The sequence below is a fragment of the Aspergillus wentii genome (genome assembly GCF_001890725.1).
Source record: "Aspergillus wentii DTO 134E9 unplaced genomic scaffold ASPWEscaffold_7, whole genome shotgun sequence".
NCBI lineage: Eukaryota > Fungi > Ascomycota > Eurotiomycetes > Eurotiales > Aspergillaceae > Aspergillus > Aspergillus wentii.
In genome coordinates, this window is record NW_024467838.1 from 1,492,195 (window position 1) to 1,507,755 (window position 15,561).

Sequence of the window (15,561 nt, forward strand, 5' to 3'; positions counted from 1 at the left end):
TGAAATGTGTAGATCAAATCACAGGCGAGGGTCGACGACGCGTGTTGAACTTTCAGATGCCAATAAGGCAATGAAATATCCCCTCGACGACAACATCGCTGAACAAAGATTGTCTACTGAAGCGAACGTTTAAAATACTATAAAAACTTACACAGTCTGACCCCGACTTGATAATCGATAGGGGACAGTGGCAACGCTTAGATCAGATGGCGAGGCGGGAGGTACAATGGAACTTGCCAGGGGTTGGCGCATACTGTGACGACTCGTCCCATGATCCAAGCGGCTCAGACTGTTAAACGCTATCATTGTCAAGGAGGTTGGAAGAGTTAGGCCCCATCTTCTTGCTATCGATAACGAGCAAATGCAGTGGCAGACGTTACTCACCTATAGACAACAGCTGCGAGCAACACTTGAAGGTCTGGCCTGTGATTTTTAGTCATATATTTATATATATATATATTCTGGGAAGGCTCGACATCCTTCATGATCATATCAAAGAGATTTAGTGCTTCAACACGCTCTTGATCGTCCAAGGGCTGGGGTGCGGGAACGATGACCCGTCGGCGATCTGGACAGCGATCGAGAGCAGCCATTCCCAATTCCAAGAAATGGGCTGGGTGAAATCTAGACCTATTCTGTTGTAGATTTTCTTCCTTAAAAAAAGAGGGTTTGTTCAAATCAATGATGGATTCTAGATACTTAAAAGAGAGGGTTCCAGACACTGTCGGATCCGGCATTAATATTTTCCGCATCATAGGCATGGAAAAGAAATGCAAAAAATGGACTCGCGGGGAATCGAACCCCGGACCACTCCCATGCTAAGGGAGTATTATACCACTAAACCACAAGCCCAATTGCTTGAAAGGCGGCACAATATTTGACATCATCTTGAAGCACAATTTTCGAGGGTACATCTATGCGTATCCAGGTTATGGGAAGAAGACTTGACTATGCCCTTCGATAACTCGAGGTACAGACCGACGAACGACATGAGCTGTAGACTCTTGGCAATCTAACATGCTACGCCGTCGCCCCAATTTATTTTTGGCATTTTGTTAGAATCAATTCAGGGTTGAAGGTTTGACATTTGTGGATTCTTTATTTCTCGGGTCTGTATCTATGATGGACCTCAGGTAACACTGGAGATCAAAGTTGCTTCCACAGTCTTCTATATCTATCCTCCGGGCAGATCTCTGACGCTTTGTCTGGTTTGCTTCTTCATTCTCTTGATGATTCCATTCTTTTCGTCTTCTTCTCCCTATTGGACAAGGGGAGGTAGGCAGGCATACGCCTGTTCTTTTGAATACTCGTGCTTTGCCTTCAGATGATACGAAGGACTTTCTGTGTGTGAAAATGTTTTTGACGGCCCTCATCTGGACATCGGTTGGGTAAACCACCTGTTCCCTGAGCAGCTCCTAATCTTGTCTCTCATAGGAAGGAAGGACGTATGCCTCGGTCTGTGACGGTTTATACTCGTGTTTCGACAGCAAATGAGCTCAAAGACGAAAATTGCTATGTGAGTATCCCTCACAGCCCTCAGGACAGAGACTCTACTCCGTCTGGCTTGAATCGGGGCGATTTATTGGATAAGTGAGGAACTCGATTTATGAATCCCCGAAGGTGATCATACAATTGTTCACGAGAGGTGTACACAGTATTTAGACGAACACATTGCATCCTATCGGTAAATGGACACAACCTTGGACTAAAGTCCTTGGGATGAGCTGCACTCTGGTGTCTTCGGAGCTCTCAGCCTGAGCTGTAAATAACTCTTTGATCTGAGCATTTCGCGCATGGGCGTGGATTATATTGGTGTATATAATCCACATGCCTCTGTAAATTATGTTTCTGTATCAAACATGCATTCACAATTGTCAAATTTGCATGCGAATATTTGACTTTCTTATCAATTCCTTTGCAATTGGTAATTGAAAGATGACAGAAACATCTTGCAGGCATAAAGTTTGGATTTGTCGCGACATGCTGTCGGTCAATTATCGACCACCACTAGTCGACCGATCACAGTTCATTTGGCATGCTTGCCATATCGCGGAGGCAGCAAGCAGGCTCGCGGCACTGCAAATGGTCTTAAACGTCGTCTCTTGCGATGTCATTTCTAGCATGAAGCAAAGCTAACGACTGTTGAGAATAGATATAAAAGCAAAACAATGGCCAATGTCGTCTAGGCAAATGACTCTCTTCATCACTGACACAGATGGGTCAGCCATTCTTGGAAAGTGTAAGCCATAACGAAGCGAAGGGCATTGTTCCATGCTCAATGACCGTCTATATCGGAGGATGACAGAAAATTCATTTGTGCCAGAAGGCAGCAGTATTCTACATCGTCTATTGTCTCTCGTTGAGGAATAATTTCGAAAAGCTCTCTTTATCAATCCAACAACGGCAGCTTATCCGCTATCCAATAGCAACTGGGCTTGTGGTTTAGTGGTATAATACTCCCTTAGCATGGGAGTGGTCCGGGGTTCGATTCCCCGCGAGTCCATTTTTTTGCTATTCCGATCTGTGCATTCTAGCATCAAATATGACTTTTTGATCATTGATCAGCTAAGCATCTCCCCATGGAGTTACTGCGCGGTATCTTTTTGTTCATAATGACTGGATGCGCATCGCGCATATGTATGGCCACAATGGACCTTCCTCTGTAGAGCGCATTGCTCAAGCAGGAAGTGAACCATTTATTAGCAAAGGCTGACTGCTATAAAGTGCAAGGTGACTCCGTTGTAAGTGTGGCAACATGCACATTTTCCGAGCTGGCAGTTGACGAGATCAGACAAGGGCGAACAGATTTCCTTGTTTGACATTGTGTTAGCCAATGCCCTTTTAGACATATCGAGACCGTCATTGGGTAGTTCTGAGTCAAACGTTGCCGGTGTCAAATCCACAGCGATCATCGAATCGGCAAGCCATTCGGTTAGGAATGATCCTGGCTGGAACTGGTCTCAATGACTTCTTCGAAGATAGGGAAGGTACCTCCCGACCGAAAATGTGCTGTGGGTTTGAGGATAATAAGTCATCCTCTTCTGGAAAGACACCATCTTCTTCCCATTGAAAATCAGGGCACAACGCCGTAACAGTTGAATCCATGATTGAACGGACAAACAGACTCTTCTATTGGCTTCATAAAGAACGCTGTGAGGAACGTTTTTGGCCATATGATTTTGGGACTCGGAGAGGAAGTGTGTATGCCTCGATGAGAGCGCAATATCTCTTTTTGAGATGACTCGGTCCAGGGGAACCGAACAGAACACAATAGGCAAAGATTTCAGGTATGGGAAGTCCTGCAAACGCGTGACATGGAACCAACCCAGATGTAGAGCTGGTACTTTTATGGTCTCGATTGAGTGAGAGTCTGAAAGTGGTTCTTTTATACGTTCAGAACAATTCAGAAGCAGTCTTGGCCAGTCCATTGTTGTATACCATAAGCCATTAAATGGCTGCGACATGGTATTATAAACAGTGTATGCATGGCATAACTGCAATATCTTCAAGAAAGAATTCTCTGGTTTCGATATTAATTAGCATCATATAATTTCAATATAGGTTGATTGACTCACAAAACTTCTTATAGAAGCGAAATATCGCGATCATGCTGAAGACATTTGTATATATATGAGGGATCGGGTTGCGTGATGTCCTCCAACCTGTCAGTATTCATGGGGTCAGCTTATAACGCCTTGAAGTAAAGAGATATCGGAAGAGGGGATCGTACCTTGGCGCTTTCGATTATACTTGGTGCATCACTCGATGCAATGCTGAAAGTACAAGTATAGTGTAGTGGGTCGTAGCCACTTCCGAAGTCATAGTGCTGATGCTGATGCTATCGTCGATCCTTTCATGGTATGCCATGTCAGATGCTGAAGGTATATGAAGTGGGTTTAAGAGTGTGATACTTAGCAGGATATATTGTTGTCATCCAATGATGACTACTTCAGTCATGATTGTTGCTGGAGTTGAACCAGAGAAGAGATGAGAAGAGATGATGATGATGATAAAGATAGAAAGAAGAGAAGGAGGAAGAGAGGAAAGATGGAGGTATATATGGACGAGAAATGGCCAGGCAGCAGTGGCAGTGATGGTTGAGTGAAGTGGGAAGAAGCGATGGTAGAATGAATGAGGCAGGATACCTCCTCGATGAATGAGAAGAGAATGACATGAATGCAATGAGTGATTCATCAGGCTGCAGGATATCACTGCAATACAATTACTATTAGTCGAGAATGTCTTCTGCAGTATGTACTACTATGTAGTATGGTATGTATGCACCACGTGGGCATCTTATCATATACATCTTATCTACTCCACATCCCCATATTCTCTCCAGTCCCTGAGTATGGCTGCATCGATAAGATCGCCAGTCTGAAAGATGGGATACAGATCATGTGAATTGCCCTACACCACGTGGCCCATCACTGACATCGGGTTTGCTGCATACAATCTCGCAGAGATTCTCTACTCTGCATTCACCACTCTGTTCTACAATCCCTGTCACCGTCATCCAATCCAATTTGGTTATGCTGTCATTGGCAATTATTGATGGCATGGCGATGTCGAGCGATGAGTGTACTTTCCGGCATGGTGTTTCTACTATATCGAGCAGCATTCCATAGTTTCATCATTTTCATCAGTAGAAAGAATAAGTCAGGGCAATCGAGACGATTATAAAGTGGAATCATCGAGTATTCAGGGGTGTGTTCAGTGTTGGGTCGTGTCGTACGCGTTGACCAGTGCTATGTTTATCTTGATCCATGCGGATCTACAAACAGCTGCCATTTCAGTCGAAGCGTTCGTCTTTTCAATCAGCTAAGCTTTCATAATCCGTGCATACTCTCTGCATAGAATATATAAACAGCTGGATATGCTACGGAGGGAACACTCCCTTTATATGGACGGCAACGGACAACCACCAAGGTACCGTCCAGTGCGTCCAGCGCGATCCTTCAGCTCATACGATAGAATCAGTCTAGAGCAATCCTATCGACTATTTTCACATCCATTCTTTATATAATTTGATCGTTCATCGTGCTTCGCACAGTATACAGAAATGCTTGTTCATGCTCCATCGGATATATATATACAGCGACCGTGATACCTTCATTCGTAGGAAGAGCTTTTACGCGCCATTCCATCATCATCCGAATAAAAAAGAAAAGAAACCTCGTTGAAACGACACATGCGTAGAAAACCCCAAACAGCCATCGGTGAGTCGCCGTTACATTCGGTATGCAAGCTGTCTGCAACTCTGCATGCAAGACCGAATTCGGCTCTCACATCCGGGCTACGGTTTATTTCGGCATGCCTAATACTCCGAGTCCTCCGAGTATTCCTCCGAGTATGCCCGTTGCTTACTCGGCTTCTACCTACATGTGGAATAGATTTGTGACTGAGTTACAGTTAACGTTACACGATATGCAGCCGTCTCTGTGTTGTCTGATGGTCAGACCACGAGTCAAGATTCGGATGCAGGCCGTGGTTGAAAATTTTCTTATCGGTGCGGAATGTCGGCCAAGTGTTTCAGGCGAAATGGTGTGATGATGATCTAGACTAGGCGGTTTCGTAGTCGGTTGCCTGCCTGCCATATTTTGCTGAGCATCTATCTTCATACTATGTAGTATGCATCTTATGATTCTGTAAACATATGATCTTATTTTCTTCTCTTCTCTGCTCATCATACCATGTCTACAGAGGACATGAGGTCTGTATTCAGTTCATCTCAGTAAACTCAGACTCAGACAAAGTAAACTTGGCAACAAAGGACAGACCCACACGAGTTCACCGAAAGCCTAAAAAGTGAGTCGGCCAAGTTCCGAAGATTCTCCTGGGACGGTGAAAAACCTGCGCCGCTAGTGCAGAATAGAAGTGATTGTCGTGGCAGGTCGATCACGGAGCCATTCGGGAGACTGATTTTTGAGATGCCGTACACAGTGTAACTGTCTGTCGTTCGATTTTACCTGTCTATGTTGTTGCTGTTGTTGTTCTGTAGAGTAGAGTAGAGAGAAGAGTAGAATAGACAGTAAGCAGTACACAGTACTACTCTGATGTCTTATCATTCAGGTTATTAAAAGAAATACATAATAGTTAGCAATAGAATGGCCTGGCCCCACTCTCGGTGTATCGAAACGGGATGCGCAGAGTTTTCCAGCTTCGAATCGGCACGCCGAGAACGATCCCGAGTCGTCGACCATCCCGATTCCGAACACCGGCACGCCGAAATGTCTGGTTTTTCGACCATCACATCATTTCTCCTGCTTTTTCTCCCTCCTATCTGTTCGTATCATGGTCAGGATTCCATCCTATATCAACCCCCTTCCCTTCCTTCGTTTTGCAACTCTTTTTCCCTCTTTCTTTCTCTTTCGGCATCCCAACTCGGGATCGCCGAGACAGACAGACTTTGTGCGGTCCACTTGATCGACTGAGCCAGAGAATTAAAAAGGGGTATTTTTGGTGTGACTGGGTGGAGCTCTTAGTCAAACTTTTATTATTATTATCATGCTGTTTTGATTGTTATTATTATTCAACCACTGGCACTCTCTAACAAGGGGGAATCCTTGCGTCTCTTAATTCCCTCATGCCGTCAGCTTTAGTTCCGTTACTGTGCGTGTGGCAACCGATCGACTAACCGTTGTTCCCTAACGTCTTCTGTCTGTGTATTCGTTGTCTGTATACCTACTGTAGAGCTTCAAACAGCCAAATCATCAGCAAAATTATCACAATCAAAATGAGAATCGTAGAATATTGCAATTCCGTCAATAGTGCGTTCATGTCAGTCGGCAGCTGCCAAATGTCCGAGTGATCCCTACTCAATCCAGAACTCCAGGTTCTCCAGACTCGACTCCAGACTCCAGATGTCAGCGGTATACTAAGTCTATACAGTATAGAGTCACATGAACACCACTGAACACCACCCTGCTCGTGGAATCAACCAAAACCACATCCAATCGATCATCATCGGACATCCTCCATCTCTACCCAACAACTCCTCAGAGGTTCAGTCCTCTCTACTCTCCAGTCCAAGCTGCAGACTCTGTTCGCTACCGATCTTCTCCACACTCATCTCCACCTTACCCTGGCATTTTTCCCCGAAGCCTTCAAGAACTGTCTCTCTTAGTCCCTCTCCAGGCTATTTCCCCCCTCGCTTCACAATCCCTTCATTGGGCCATTTTGCCTTCCATCCCGCCTTCCATCGGCCCCAATGCCAATTATCTTCATTTCCCGCTTCCCAACGATGTCATCCGACTTCTCTAGCCTCCCTCCTAGATCCGGGCCCCCGTCCTGTTTGCCCATGGTTCTACCCCGAAGTCTGAATCCGTCTTGGTCTCCCGGTGCTGTACGTTGCTTCTCCATCCATTTCTCCGTTAATTCCCCTCGTTTAATTTGGTTCTATTTTTTTTTTTTTTTAATTTTTTATTTCTTTTTAAATAAAATTTTTCTCTCCACGAGGGATTTATATTCGAGGTCTTTCCCGCCTTTGGTTTCCTTTCTTTCTCGTAAATACTTCTTTTTAATCCATCTTCTATAATAATATTTCTTTCAGAACCGTCAGCATCATGGGTGTCGGCAATCTGTTCTCCAAGTCTCGTGGTGAGGAAACTCCCCAGGCTCCTACTCCTGCTAGATCCGACTCGACTGGTGTGGAAAAGGACAATGGCATCCTCGATGACAGCCCCGTCCAGTACCTCACATGGCGGTCTTTCATCCTTGGTGTCCTCGTCTCCATGGGTGGTTTCATCTTCGGTTACTCGACTGGTCAGATCTCGGGTTTCACCACCATGCCTGACTTTAAGACCCGGTTTGCTGAGCGTCAGCCCAGCGGCGAGTATGTCTTCAGCAACGTCCGTAACGGTTTGATTGTTGGTTTGGTATGTCTCTTCCTGTGCTGTGTCGTCTAGCCATATAGGTGACTGACTGGTGTAGTTGTCCATCGGTACTATGATTGGTGCTCTGGTTGCTGCTCCCATTGCGGACCGTTTTGGCCGCAAGCTCTCCATCTCTTTCTGGTCTCTTGTCCACATTGTCGGTATCATCGTTCAGATCTCCACCCTTAGCAAGTGGTACCAGGTTGCTCTGGGCCGTTGGGTTGCCGGTCTGGGTGTTGGTGCTTTGTCCAGTGTTGTGCCCATGTACCAGAGTGAGTCTGCTCCTCGTCAGGTCCGTGGTGCCATGGTCAGGTAAGAATATCTCACACTCACCTTGGTCTCCTCATACTGATTTCAACAGTGCCTTCCAGTTGTTCGTCGCCTTTGGTATCTTCATCTCCTACATCGTCAACTACGGCACCAAGAGAATCGACGGCCCTGCCTCGTGGCGTATCACCATGGGTATCGGTTTCGCCTGGCCCCTCATCCTCGGTGTCGGCGCCCTCTTCCTCCCCGAGTCCCCCCGTTATGCCTACCGTAACGGCCGTATCGAGGAAGCTCGCGAGGTCATGTGCAAGCTGTACGGTGTGCCCTCCAACCACCGTGCCGTCGCCCAGGAAATGAAGGACATGAAGGACAAGCTCGACGAGGAGAAGCAGGCTGGTGTCGCTGCCTGGCACGAGGTCTTCACTGGCCCTCGCATGTTCTACCGTACCATCCTCGGTATCACCCTGCAGTCCCTGCAGCAGCTCACCGGTGCCAACTTCATCTTCTACTACGGTAACAGTGTCTTCACCTCGACTGGTCTCAGTGACAGCTACGTCACCCAGATCATTCTCGGTACTGTCAACTTCACCATGACCCTGCCCGGTCTGTACGTCGTCGAGCACTTCGGTCGTCGTAACAGTCTCATGGTCGGTGCCACCTGGATGTTCATCTGTTTCATGATTTGGGCTTCCGTCGGCCACTTCTCGCTCGATCTGGAAACTCCTTCCAACACCCCTCAGGCTGGTGCTGCTTTGATCGTCTTCACTTGCTTCTTCATCGTTGGTTTCGCTACTGTAAGTTGTTTTCCCCTCGCATTGTTTACATAATCCGTTGCTGTCCCCGCTCCTCCCCTCTTATTGATCGGTGCCTCACCGCCCGGCAATATATCCGCACCATAACACCCACGTGACTGTATCTTATACTTGACGACTTTATGGCTTCACGGCCTCCCCTTTTCGTCTCTACCTCAACCACAACCCCTCAGAATGATCGCAGAAGCTAACCGGCGCCTGAAACACAGACCTGGGGACCAGTTGTGTGGTCAATTTGCTCCGAAATGTACCCTACTCGTCACCGTGCCGTGTCTATTGGCATTGCAACCGCTGCGAACTGGACATGGAACTTCTTGATCTCGTTCTTCACCCCCTTCATCTCCAGCTCGATCGACTTCGCCTACGGCTACGTCTTCGCCGGATGCTGCTTCGCCGGTATCTTTATCGTCTTCTTCTTCGTCAACGAAACCCAGGGCCGCACCCTCGAGGAAGTCGACACCATGTACGTCCTGCACGTTACTCCCTGGAAGAGCGCCAGCTGGGAGCCCCCAGCCGGCATTGTCGAGGACATCCACGGCCCCTCCGACGAGAGCAAGCGTTACAGCCGTGCTGAGCACCATGACGAGCCTACTGAGATTTCCGAGTAAACAACTACAACAACTCAGAAACCTCAGATCTTGGACTCAAGGCGAGTGATTGCGAGGCAATCACCGCTGTTTATTCCTTGTGTATATTTGATATGATATATATCGTTTATTGATTCATCCAGCACATCTCTACTTTATTCCCCGGATGAATTGTGTTGAAAGATTGGCGTTTGGGTTGGGATTGGGATATACATACACTCACTCATTGATTGATTGATTGCAAATAGATATGCATTATAGATAGCATGACTGAATACATAAAGGAATGATTTATGTGGCTGTTTCATCGTCGATGTTGTAGTAGTATACTGTGTAGTCTGAAGACTACAAGTAAACAAATTACTCTATCCCATCTCAATACCTTTGAACTTCCATGAATCAGAAAGGTATCTGATTGTGTACTTAGGTGAACGGGGATGCTAATCGCATTCCTGTCTCAGCCAAATTGCCCAATCAGGTAAGCAAGCCCTAATCTGCCACATTATGGCACATCAATGATACTAACAATGCTGGACATTGACGTCTGCCAGAATTAGATTAAACACGATCAAAATAAGCTCTCTCTCTGTGTAGCTAGTATTGGTACTATTCCCAAGTCATCCAGTCTTGTGATGTTGTCGAGGACCCCATTCAACGCAGTCTTGAAATGTCGATACCCTTTGACGAGATTGATGTTCGAGACAAGAAAGAATTTACAATAGGTTTCTATATTCCATGGCAGAAAGCCGTGTTGCTGGTTTCGATTTGTTCATAGACATTGAATAGCTTGCCGAACTGTACAGATAGAGGGAGAGCAAAGGCTGATACTGCCATGTTTCACTGTTCGGCTGTGCTCAAGGGCTTATCTAACTGACAGATGCAGCCAAGTACTAGTCTTCTCCACTTGTTGGGGAAATGCAGAAGCTCGTCGGTGCTCCCCACAGCTATTCATCACTTTACAGGGTCTATTTGCCCCATTCGGCAAGTGACGTGATGGATCAGCCCAGCCACCTCGGTGACATCCTTGCATTCACTTGCTATGCTCTCGACATCTTTGATTGCATCGATTTTTGAGTCCAGAACTGCACATTCAACCTGGATATGGGCTGCTGCCTGCGTGAACTGCTCTGGTGAAGCTTTCTCGGATCTATTCGACTCCTTGACATGACATTCATCGTTATCATCAAATCCATGAGAGTATTTACTAACTGCGTCATTATGGCTATTGTACTCACAGACCCCAGGCAGCAATTCCAGATAGGGTCAGTTCTTATAGACATCGTTCATCCTTCTCGATAGGTATATGGATCTCGTTGGTTGAATAGGGCTGACTAACCTGATTGGGTGATTTTGCTTTTTCCTTTATCGTGATGTTTTTATGGCTTTATATTTTGCCTGATGTTTACGAGCTACCTAGACAAGGTTGTATGCCTACTGCTTATCATATTAATACTTGAACATCGCCATGCTTGGTATCTCCATAGTGGAATATCCCAAAGGTGATGCTATATAAAGAATGTTCCAACGTGGGGGCCAACCAAACACAGCCATATTTGATATCTTCACTGCCTCAGGCTGTGAGCCAATCGTATCTGCCTTCCGGTCATGTGAGCAGCCCCATCATCTTCATCGTTGTTAAACAACTTCAACTTCATCTTGGTCGGCTTCATCCATCAGGTTTCTATCAATTCATCTCTTAGTCCTGACCCAGTGAGTCAGTACCGCGATGATCAAGTATCGCATGCTAACTAACAGCAGACATGGCAAGGCGATCACCGGCACAACATCCTGGAGCTCGACTCTACCACAAAAAATCCCGAAACGGCTGCGTGAGATGCAAGGCCCGACGAGTCAAATGCGACGAACAGAAACCAAGCTGCGGCAGCTGCACTCGTCATGCAGTGTCCTGCGTCTACAATGCCCCAGTCCAGCGCGGGGAAAAGCAGAACCAGACAGACAGCCTCAGCCCGCATGATCATCACAGTTCGATGTCATCACCCAGTCCCGGTATGGGGTCTAAAAGTTCTCAAGTCTCTCAAGACAATGAGAATGATGACATCGAGCCCCCCGAGTCCGAATCTCGACGGCTACTCGAACTAAGACTTTTGCAAAATTATTTTGTCAGTGTTTTCATAGCAACACCGGCAGTTTGGTCTTTCAAGGAGGCACCACGCATAGCTCTCGAGCCAGGAAGCCAGGATTTGGGTATGCTGTATGCCATCTTCTGCTACTCGGCTACCAACATCATTCGCAAAGAACCAGGGAACGTAGAGATGGCCAGCGCTCAACAAAGATATCTAACGCTAGCGATTCAGAAGCACCGCAGAGCCGTCTTGGAGCTAGGTAGCCACAACGCTGCCCCTGTCTGTTTCATCTCGTTAATGATACTTTCAACACTCTTTTCAAATGAGAGCGGTCGAGAGATGGTGCCTTATTCCCCGCCAATGGAATGGTTGCGCATGGGCAATGGTGTCCAGAATGTCTTTTCTGTAATCGTCGACAATATCACCAACTGGGATATGTCTCGAGTCGGAGAGATGTTCGACAGTACACACTGGCTTTCCGACTTGTCCAGGTTGTTCGTGGAGGAGAACAGGAAAGACTTTCTATACCTGCTTCAACCAGATGCCTCGGGCGACCAATGGCAGGGTGAACTCCTCGATCCTAGAGTCCGAGAATCCTATGAAAAGACTTTAAGTTATATCGGGTCTTGCTATAATGCGTTCAATGATGCCGAGTCCGCCGTGCAACTCTGTCGAAGGCTATTGAGCTTCGCGATCATCATTCCTTCCTCATTTGTCGAATTGCTGGCCGAACAAAGGCCTCGTGCATTGGTCATTCTTGCTCACTTTTATGCTCTTGTTGCTAGGTTGCCGTACGTATGGCTCTTCGGAGATACTGGTAAGAGAGAAGTTTCGGCGATCCAGAAAGCTATATCACCCGGATGGCAACAAGAGATGCACCAGTGTTTTATAATCGCTGGTATCGATACTTCATCCGAACAGGATTATTCGATATTCCCTCTCGCATTGTCTTTCAAACACATTAACCAAAGCGACCGGAATGATATCGCGTGAGAATAAATTCCCGTGAAAGTCGACCTCCTTAGGTGCTTCGATGTGTGGAAGGAGCAACCACCAAAACAGACCAACACTTTTAATCGAGCCCTCAAGCCCTTAAATATGACCCCGTTAAACTAATGAAGAACCGTTGCACTAAATGCATGCATTATGCATCCAAAGTGGGTATCAACGCCAAAAGCATCAACCGACGGCCGATCGGCATCTCCTTCCGACTGCGGCTGTCGGCATTCCAATCCGGTCAGCTGTCGGGATCAGTGACAGACACAATAGGCCAGCGAGTCAGTGGCTGTCGCTTCTGTGAGATGCTATCTCTATTTTCATCGGCATTGGCCTGTTTGCGACACTAGACGAGTGCTATCTCCATAATACTCCCCCCGAGGCTAAGCATTTCTACAAATGCCAGGCACCAGACCCCAACCAGGGATCCAGCGCACCTTGGCTATTGCCATCTCAAATTATACATATTATTTGTGATTTTGACACTGAATGAATGCGTCGAGTTGGAAATTCGCCATCTGGAGTTCTTGACCAACAGAGATGAAAAGGATTTGGACCCCAGTGGCGAATGAGAAAAATTAAATGCGATCATGCAAGGCTTTGAATGTCTCTGATTCAGACCCGCCGAGTCTTACGAAATTAACAATTTTAATTTCTGGCTTTCATTATTATTATTAGCTTTTTATGCAAGAAAGCCGTTGGGCTTCCAGAATTAAACCGAGGCTTGTTTCGGTTGCGTTTTGATATTGCCGGCCAGATTTTTAATCTTTTTTTTGTCTTTCATCCTGGTGAATATTTTCTTCCATACTTTGACTTTTATTATTCTTGGTTTATCGTATATAATTTTTATTACTTTTTTGGGGCTACATCAGATCAACTATACCAACGTTGTTACACTGCAGATCAACTCAATTATTGTCTCGCAGCTCAAGGTGGGTCTCTTCAAAAAAGCATCAATATGACGATCAAATCTACAACGGGCAACCTGCTGATCAAATACAGCAATAACTGGCATGACAGCCGCCACCTCTGGAGGCGAGACCCCTCGCATCTCCAAAATTCCCTACTGGCGCATGGTCTTCGATCAAAAAGTCGTCACAGATGAAATCATCAACTATCCATATGTCGGGTCAGGCACAGAGGATGATCCCTATGCCGTCGTCTGGATCCCCAATGACCCTCGCAATCCAATGAACTTCAGCTCGCTCAAAAAATGGTTCATCACATTCATCGCCTCTTTCACAACCCTAACCGTCGCGCTGGTCTCGTCGGCTTATTCGGGCGGCATGACGCAGATCGTGGAGGAGTTTCAGGTCTCAGAGGAAGTCGTCATTCTTGGAGTCTCCTTGTTCGTTCTGGGTTTCGCTTTCGGCCCCCTTAACTGGGCGCCTATGAGTGAGGTGTTCGGGCGGAGGATGGTGTTTACCGGGACGTATGCGATGCTGACTGCGTTCAATGCCGGTGCGGCTGGCTCTCAGAATGTCTGGACTTTGATCATTCTCCGGTTTTTCGCGGGCTTCTTTGGGTCTTCGCCGTTTGGGAATGGGGGTGGGACGATTGCGGATATGTTTCCTGCTGCTCAGCGCGGTATTGCGATTAGTTGTTTTGCTGCGGCGCCGTTTCTAGGTCCTACTATCGGTATGTTTTTTTTTTTTTTTTTTTTTTTTGGTAACTATATCCTGAGGTCGAGGATGAAATAACTAACTCAACTCAGGGCCAATCATCGGAGGATTCCTGGCTTCAGGAGCAGGCTGGCGCTGGGTGGAAGGCTTCCTCGCTGCCTTTTCTGGCGTTATCTGGATCATCATCTGTCTATGTCTGCCCGAGACATACGCCCCCGTTCTACTCCGCCAACGAGCAGAAAAGCTTTCTGAATTGAGCGGCAAGGTCTATCGCAGCAAGCTGGACATCGACCGCGGACAAACGACATTAGGCAAGACCTTAAGCACGGCAATGTGTCGGCCCTGGATCCTCCTCTTCCGAGAACCCATCGTGCTCCTCTTCAGCATCTATATGGCCATCATATACGGCACTCTCTACATGCTGTTCGCAGCATACCCCATCGTCTTCCAAGAAGTCCGTGGCTGGAGCGAAGGTATCGGCGGCTTAGCTTTCCTCGGTGTTCTAGTAGGCATGGTCCTCGCACTCTGCTACAGCTTTCCCGAGAACATGCGTTACGCCAAAAAATGCACCCAAACTACCGGCCGCGTCGCACCCGAGGTTCGACTGCCCCCCAGTATCATCGGCGGTATCGCTCTACCAATCGGCCTGTTTTGGTTCGCCTGGACCAACTCGCCCTCCATCCACTGGATGGCCTCGGTTGCTGCCGGCGCGCCCTTCGGTTTCGGAATGGTTCTTGTCTTCCTAAGTGTCTTCAACTATCTTATCGACTCATACACTATCTTCGCGGCGTCTGTCCTAGCTGCAAACTCGGCGCTCAGATCGCTCTTCGGTGCTGCTTTCCCTCTCTTTACTACTTACATGTATCAAAATCTCGGTATACATTGGGCTTCGTCTATCCCTGCCTTCCTTGCTCTGGCATGTGTCCCCTGTCCGATTATCTTCTACATGTACGGTGCCCGGATCCGCATGCGCTGCACCTTCGCCGCCGAAGCAGAAGCATTCATGCAGCGTCTCACCGCAAAGAACCAGGCTGAACTCCAGCGTGAGGAACAGGCGGAGGAGAAAGCGGACGCTGAAAAGGAACCTGTGGCTCGCTCGAGCAGTGATAATGAGAGTGAGAGTGAAAGTGACAGTGACATTTCTACCGTTCCTTCGCGGACTATGAGCAGACGGGCGTCGAGGGCATCGAGGGTATCTAGACTCTCTGGTCGTTCGCTTAACCGCACCATCACTGCTACTCAGTATGAGGAGAATCCGTATGATGTTGACCTGGTCAATACTCGACAATCGGTTATTAGTGGACATCAGAAGAATTGAT

At 47.1% G+C, this 15,561-nt stretch overlaps 5 protein-coding genes and 2 non-coding genes across 7 annotated transcripts; 5 read left to right on the forward strand and 2 right to left on the reverse strand.

Moving 5' to 3' along the window:
• Positions 1–780: 780 nt before the first annotated feature.
• ASPWEDRAFT_t172 lies at positions 781–852 on the reverse strand. Its single transcript has one exon. It is a non-coding gene; the product is annotated as a tRNA-Ala (tRNA).
• Positions 853–2,431: 1,579 nt separating this feature from the next.
• Positions 2,432–2,503, forward strand: ASPWEDRAFT_t167. Its single transcript has one exon. It is a non-coding gene; the product is annotated as a tRNA-Ala (tRNA).
• A 45-nt stretch (positions 2,504–2,548) lies between these two features.
• Positions 2,549–3,551, reverse strand: ASPWEDRAFT_656387 (uncharacterized protein). Its single transcript, XM_040838804.1, has one exon. It carries the CDS (start codon positions 3,462–3,464, stop codon positions 2,961–2,963), a length of 504 nt encoding a protein of 167 aa, XP_040685941.1. The 5' UTR covers positions 3,465–3,551; the 3' UTR covers positions 2,549–2,960.
• Positions 3,552–5,916: 2,365 nt separating this feature from the next.
• Positions 5,917–6,727, forward strand: ASPWEDRAFT_656478 (uncharacterized protein). The gene has a single exon (XM_040838805.1). The coding sequence runs from the start codon at positions 6,143–6,145 to the stop codon at positions 6,551–6,553; it is 411 nt and encodes a 136-aa protein (XP_040685942.1). The 5' UTR covers positions 5,917–6,142; the 3' UTR covers positions 6,554–6,727.
• Positions 6,728–7,441: 714 nt separating this feature from the next.
• On the forward strand, positions 7,442–9,938 carry ASPWEDRAFT_61986 (sugar porter family MFS transporter; the record flags this gene model as incomplete). The annotated part of the gene is made up of 5 exons (XM_040838609.1): positions 7,442–7,877; positions 7,933–8,186; positions 8,236–8,935; positions 9,163–9,522; positions 9,885–9,938. Exons 1-5 carry the CDS (start codon positions 7,566–7,568, stop codon positions 9,936–9,938), a joined length of 1,680 nt encoding a protein of 559 aa, XP_040685943.1. The 5' UTR covers positions 7,442–7,565.
• A 954-nt stretch (positions 9,939–10,892) lies between these two features.
• On the forward strand, positions 10,893–12,797 carry ASPWEDRAFT_44358 (Zn(II)2Cys6 transcription factor domain-containing protein). Its single transcript, XM_040836247.1, has one exon. It carries the CDS (start codon positions 11,301–11,303, stop codon positions 12,615–12,617), a length of 1,317 nt encoding a protein of 438 aa, XP_040685944.1. The 5' UTR covers positions 10,893–11,300; the 3' UTR covers positions 12,618–12,797.
• An 836-nt stretch (positions 12,798–13,633) lies between these two features.
• On the forward strand, positions 13,634–15,560 carry ASPWEDRAFT_117724 (MFS transporter; the record flags this gene model as incomplete). The annotated part of the gene is made up of 2 exons (XM_040828762.1): positions 13,634–14,258; positions 14,335–15,560. 2 exons carry the CDS (start codon positions 13,634–13,636, stop codon positions 15,558–15,560), a joined length of 1,851 nt encoding a protein of 616 aa, XP_040685945.1.
• Position 15,561: the final 1 nt, after the last annotated feature.

Bases quoted from the DNA above. Each gene is read 5' to 3' on its own strand.
- ASPWEDRAFT_656387 (XM_040838804.1), bottom strand. From the start codon at position 3,464: ATGTCGCAGCCATTTAATGGCTTATGGTATACAACAATGGACTGGCCA.
- ASPWEDRAFT_656478 (XM_040838805.1), top strand. From the start codon at position 6,143: ATGCGCAGAGTTTTCCAGCTTCGAATCGGCACGCCGAGAACGATCCCG.
- ASPWEDRAFT_44358 (XM_040836247.1), top strand. From the start codon at position 11,301: ATGGCAAGGCGATCACCGGCACAACATCCTGGAGCTCGACTCTACCAC.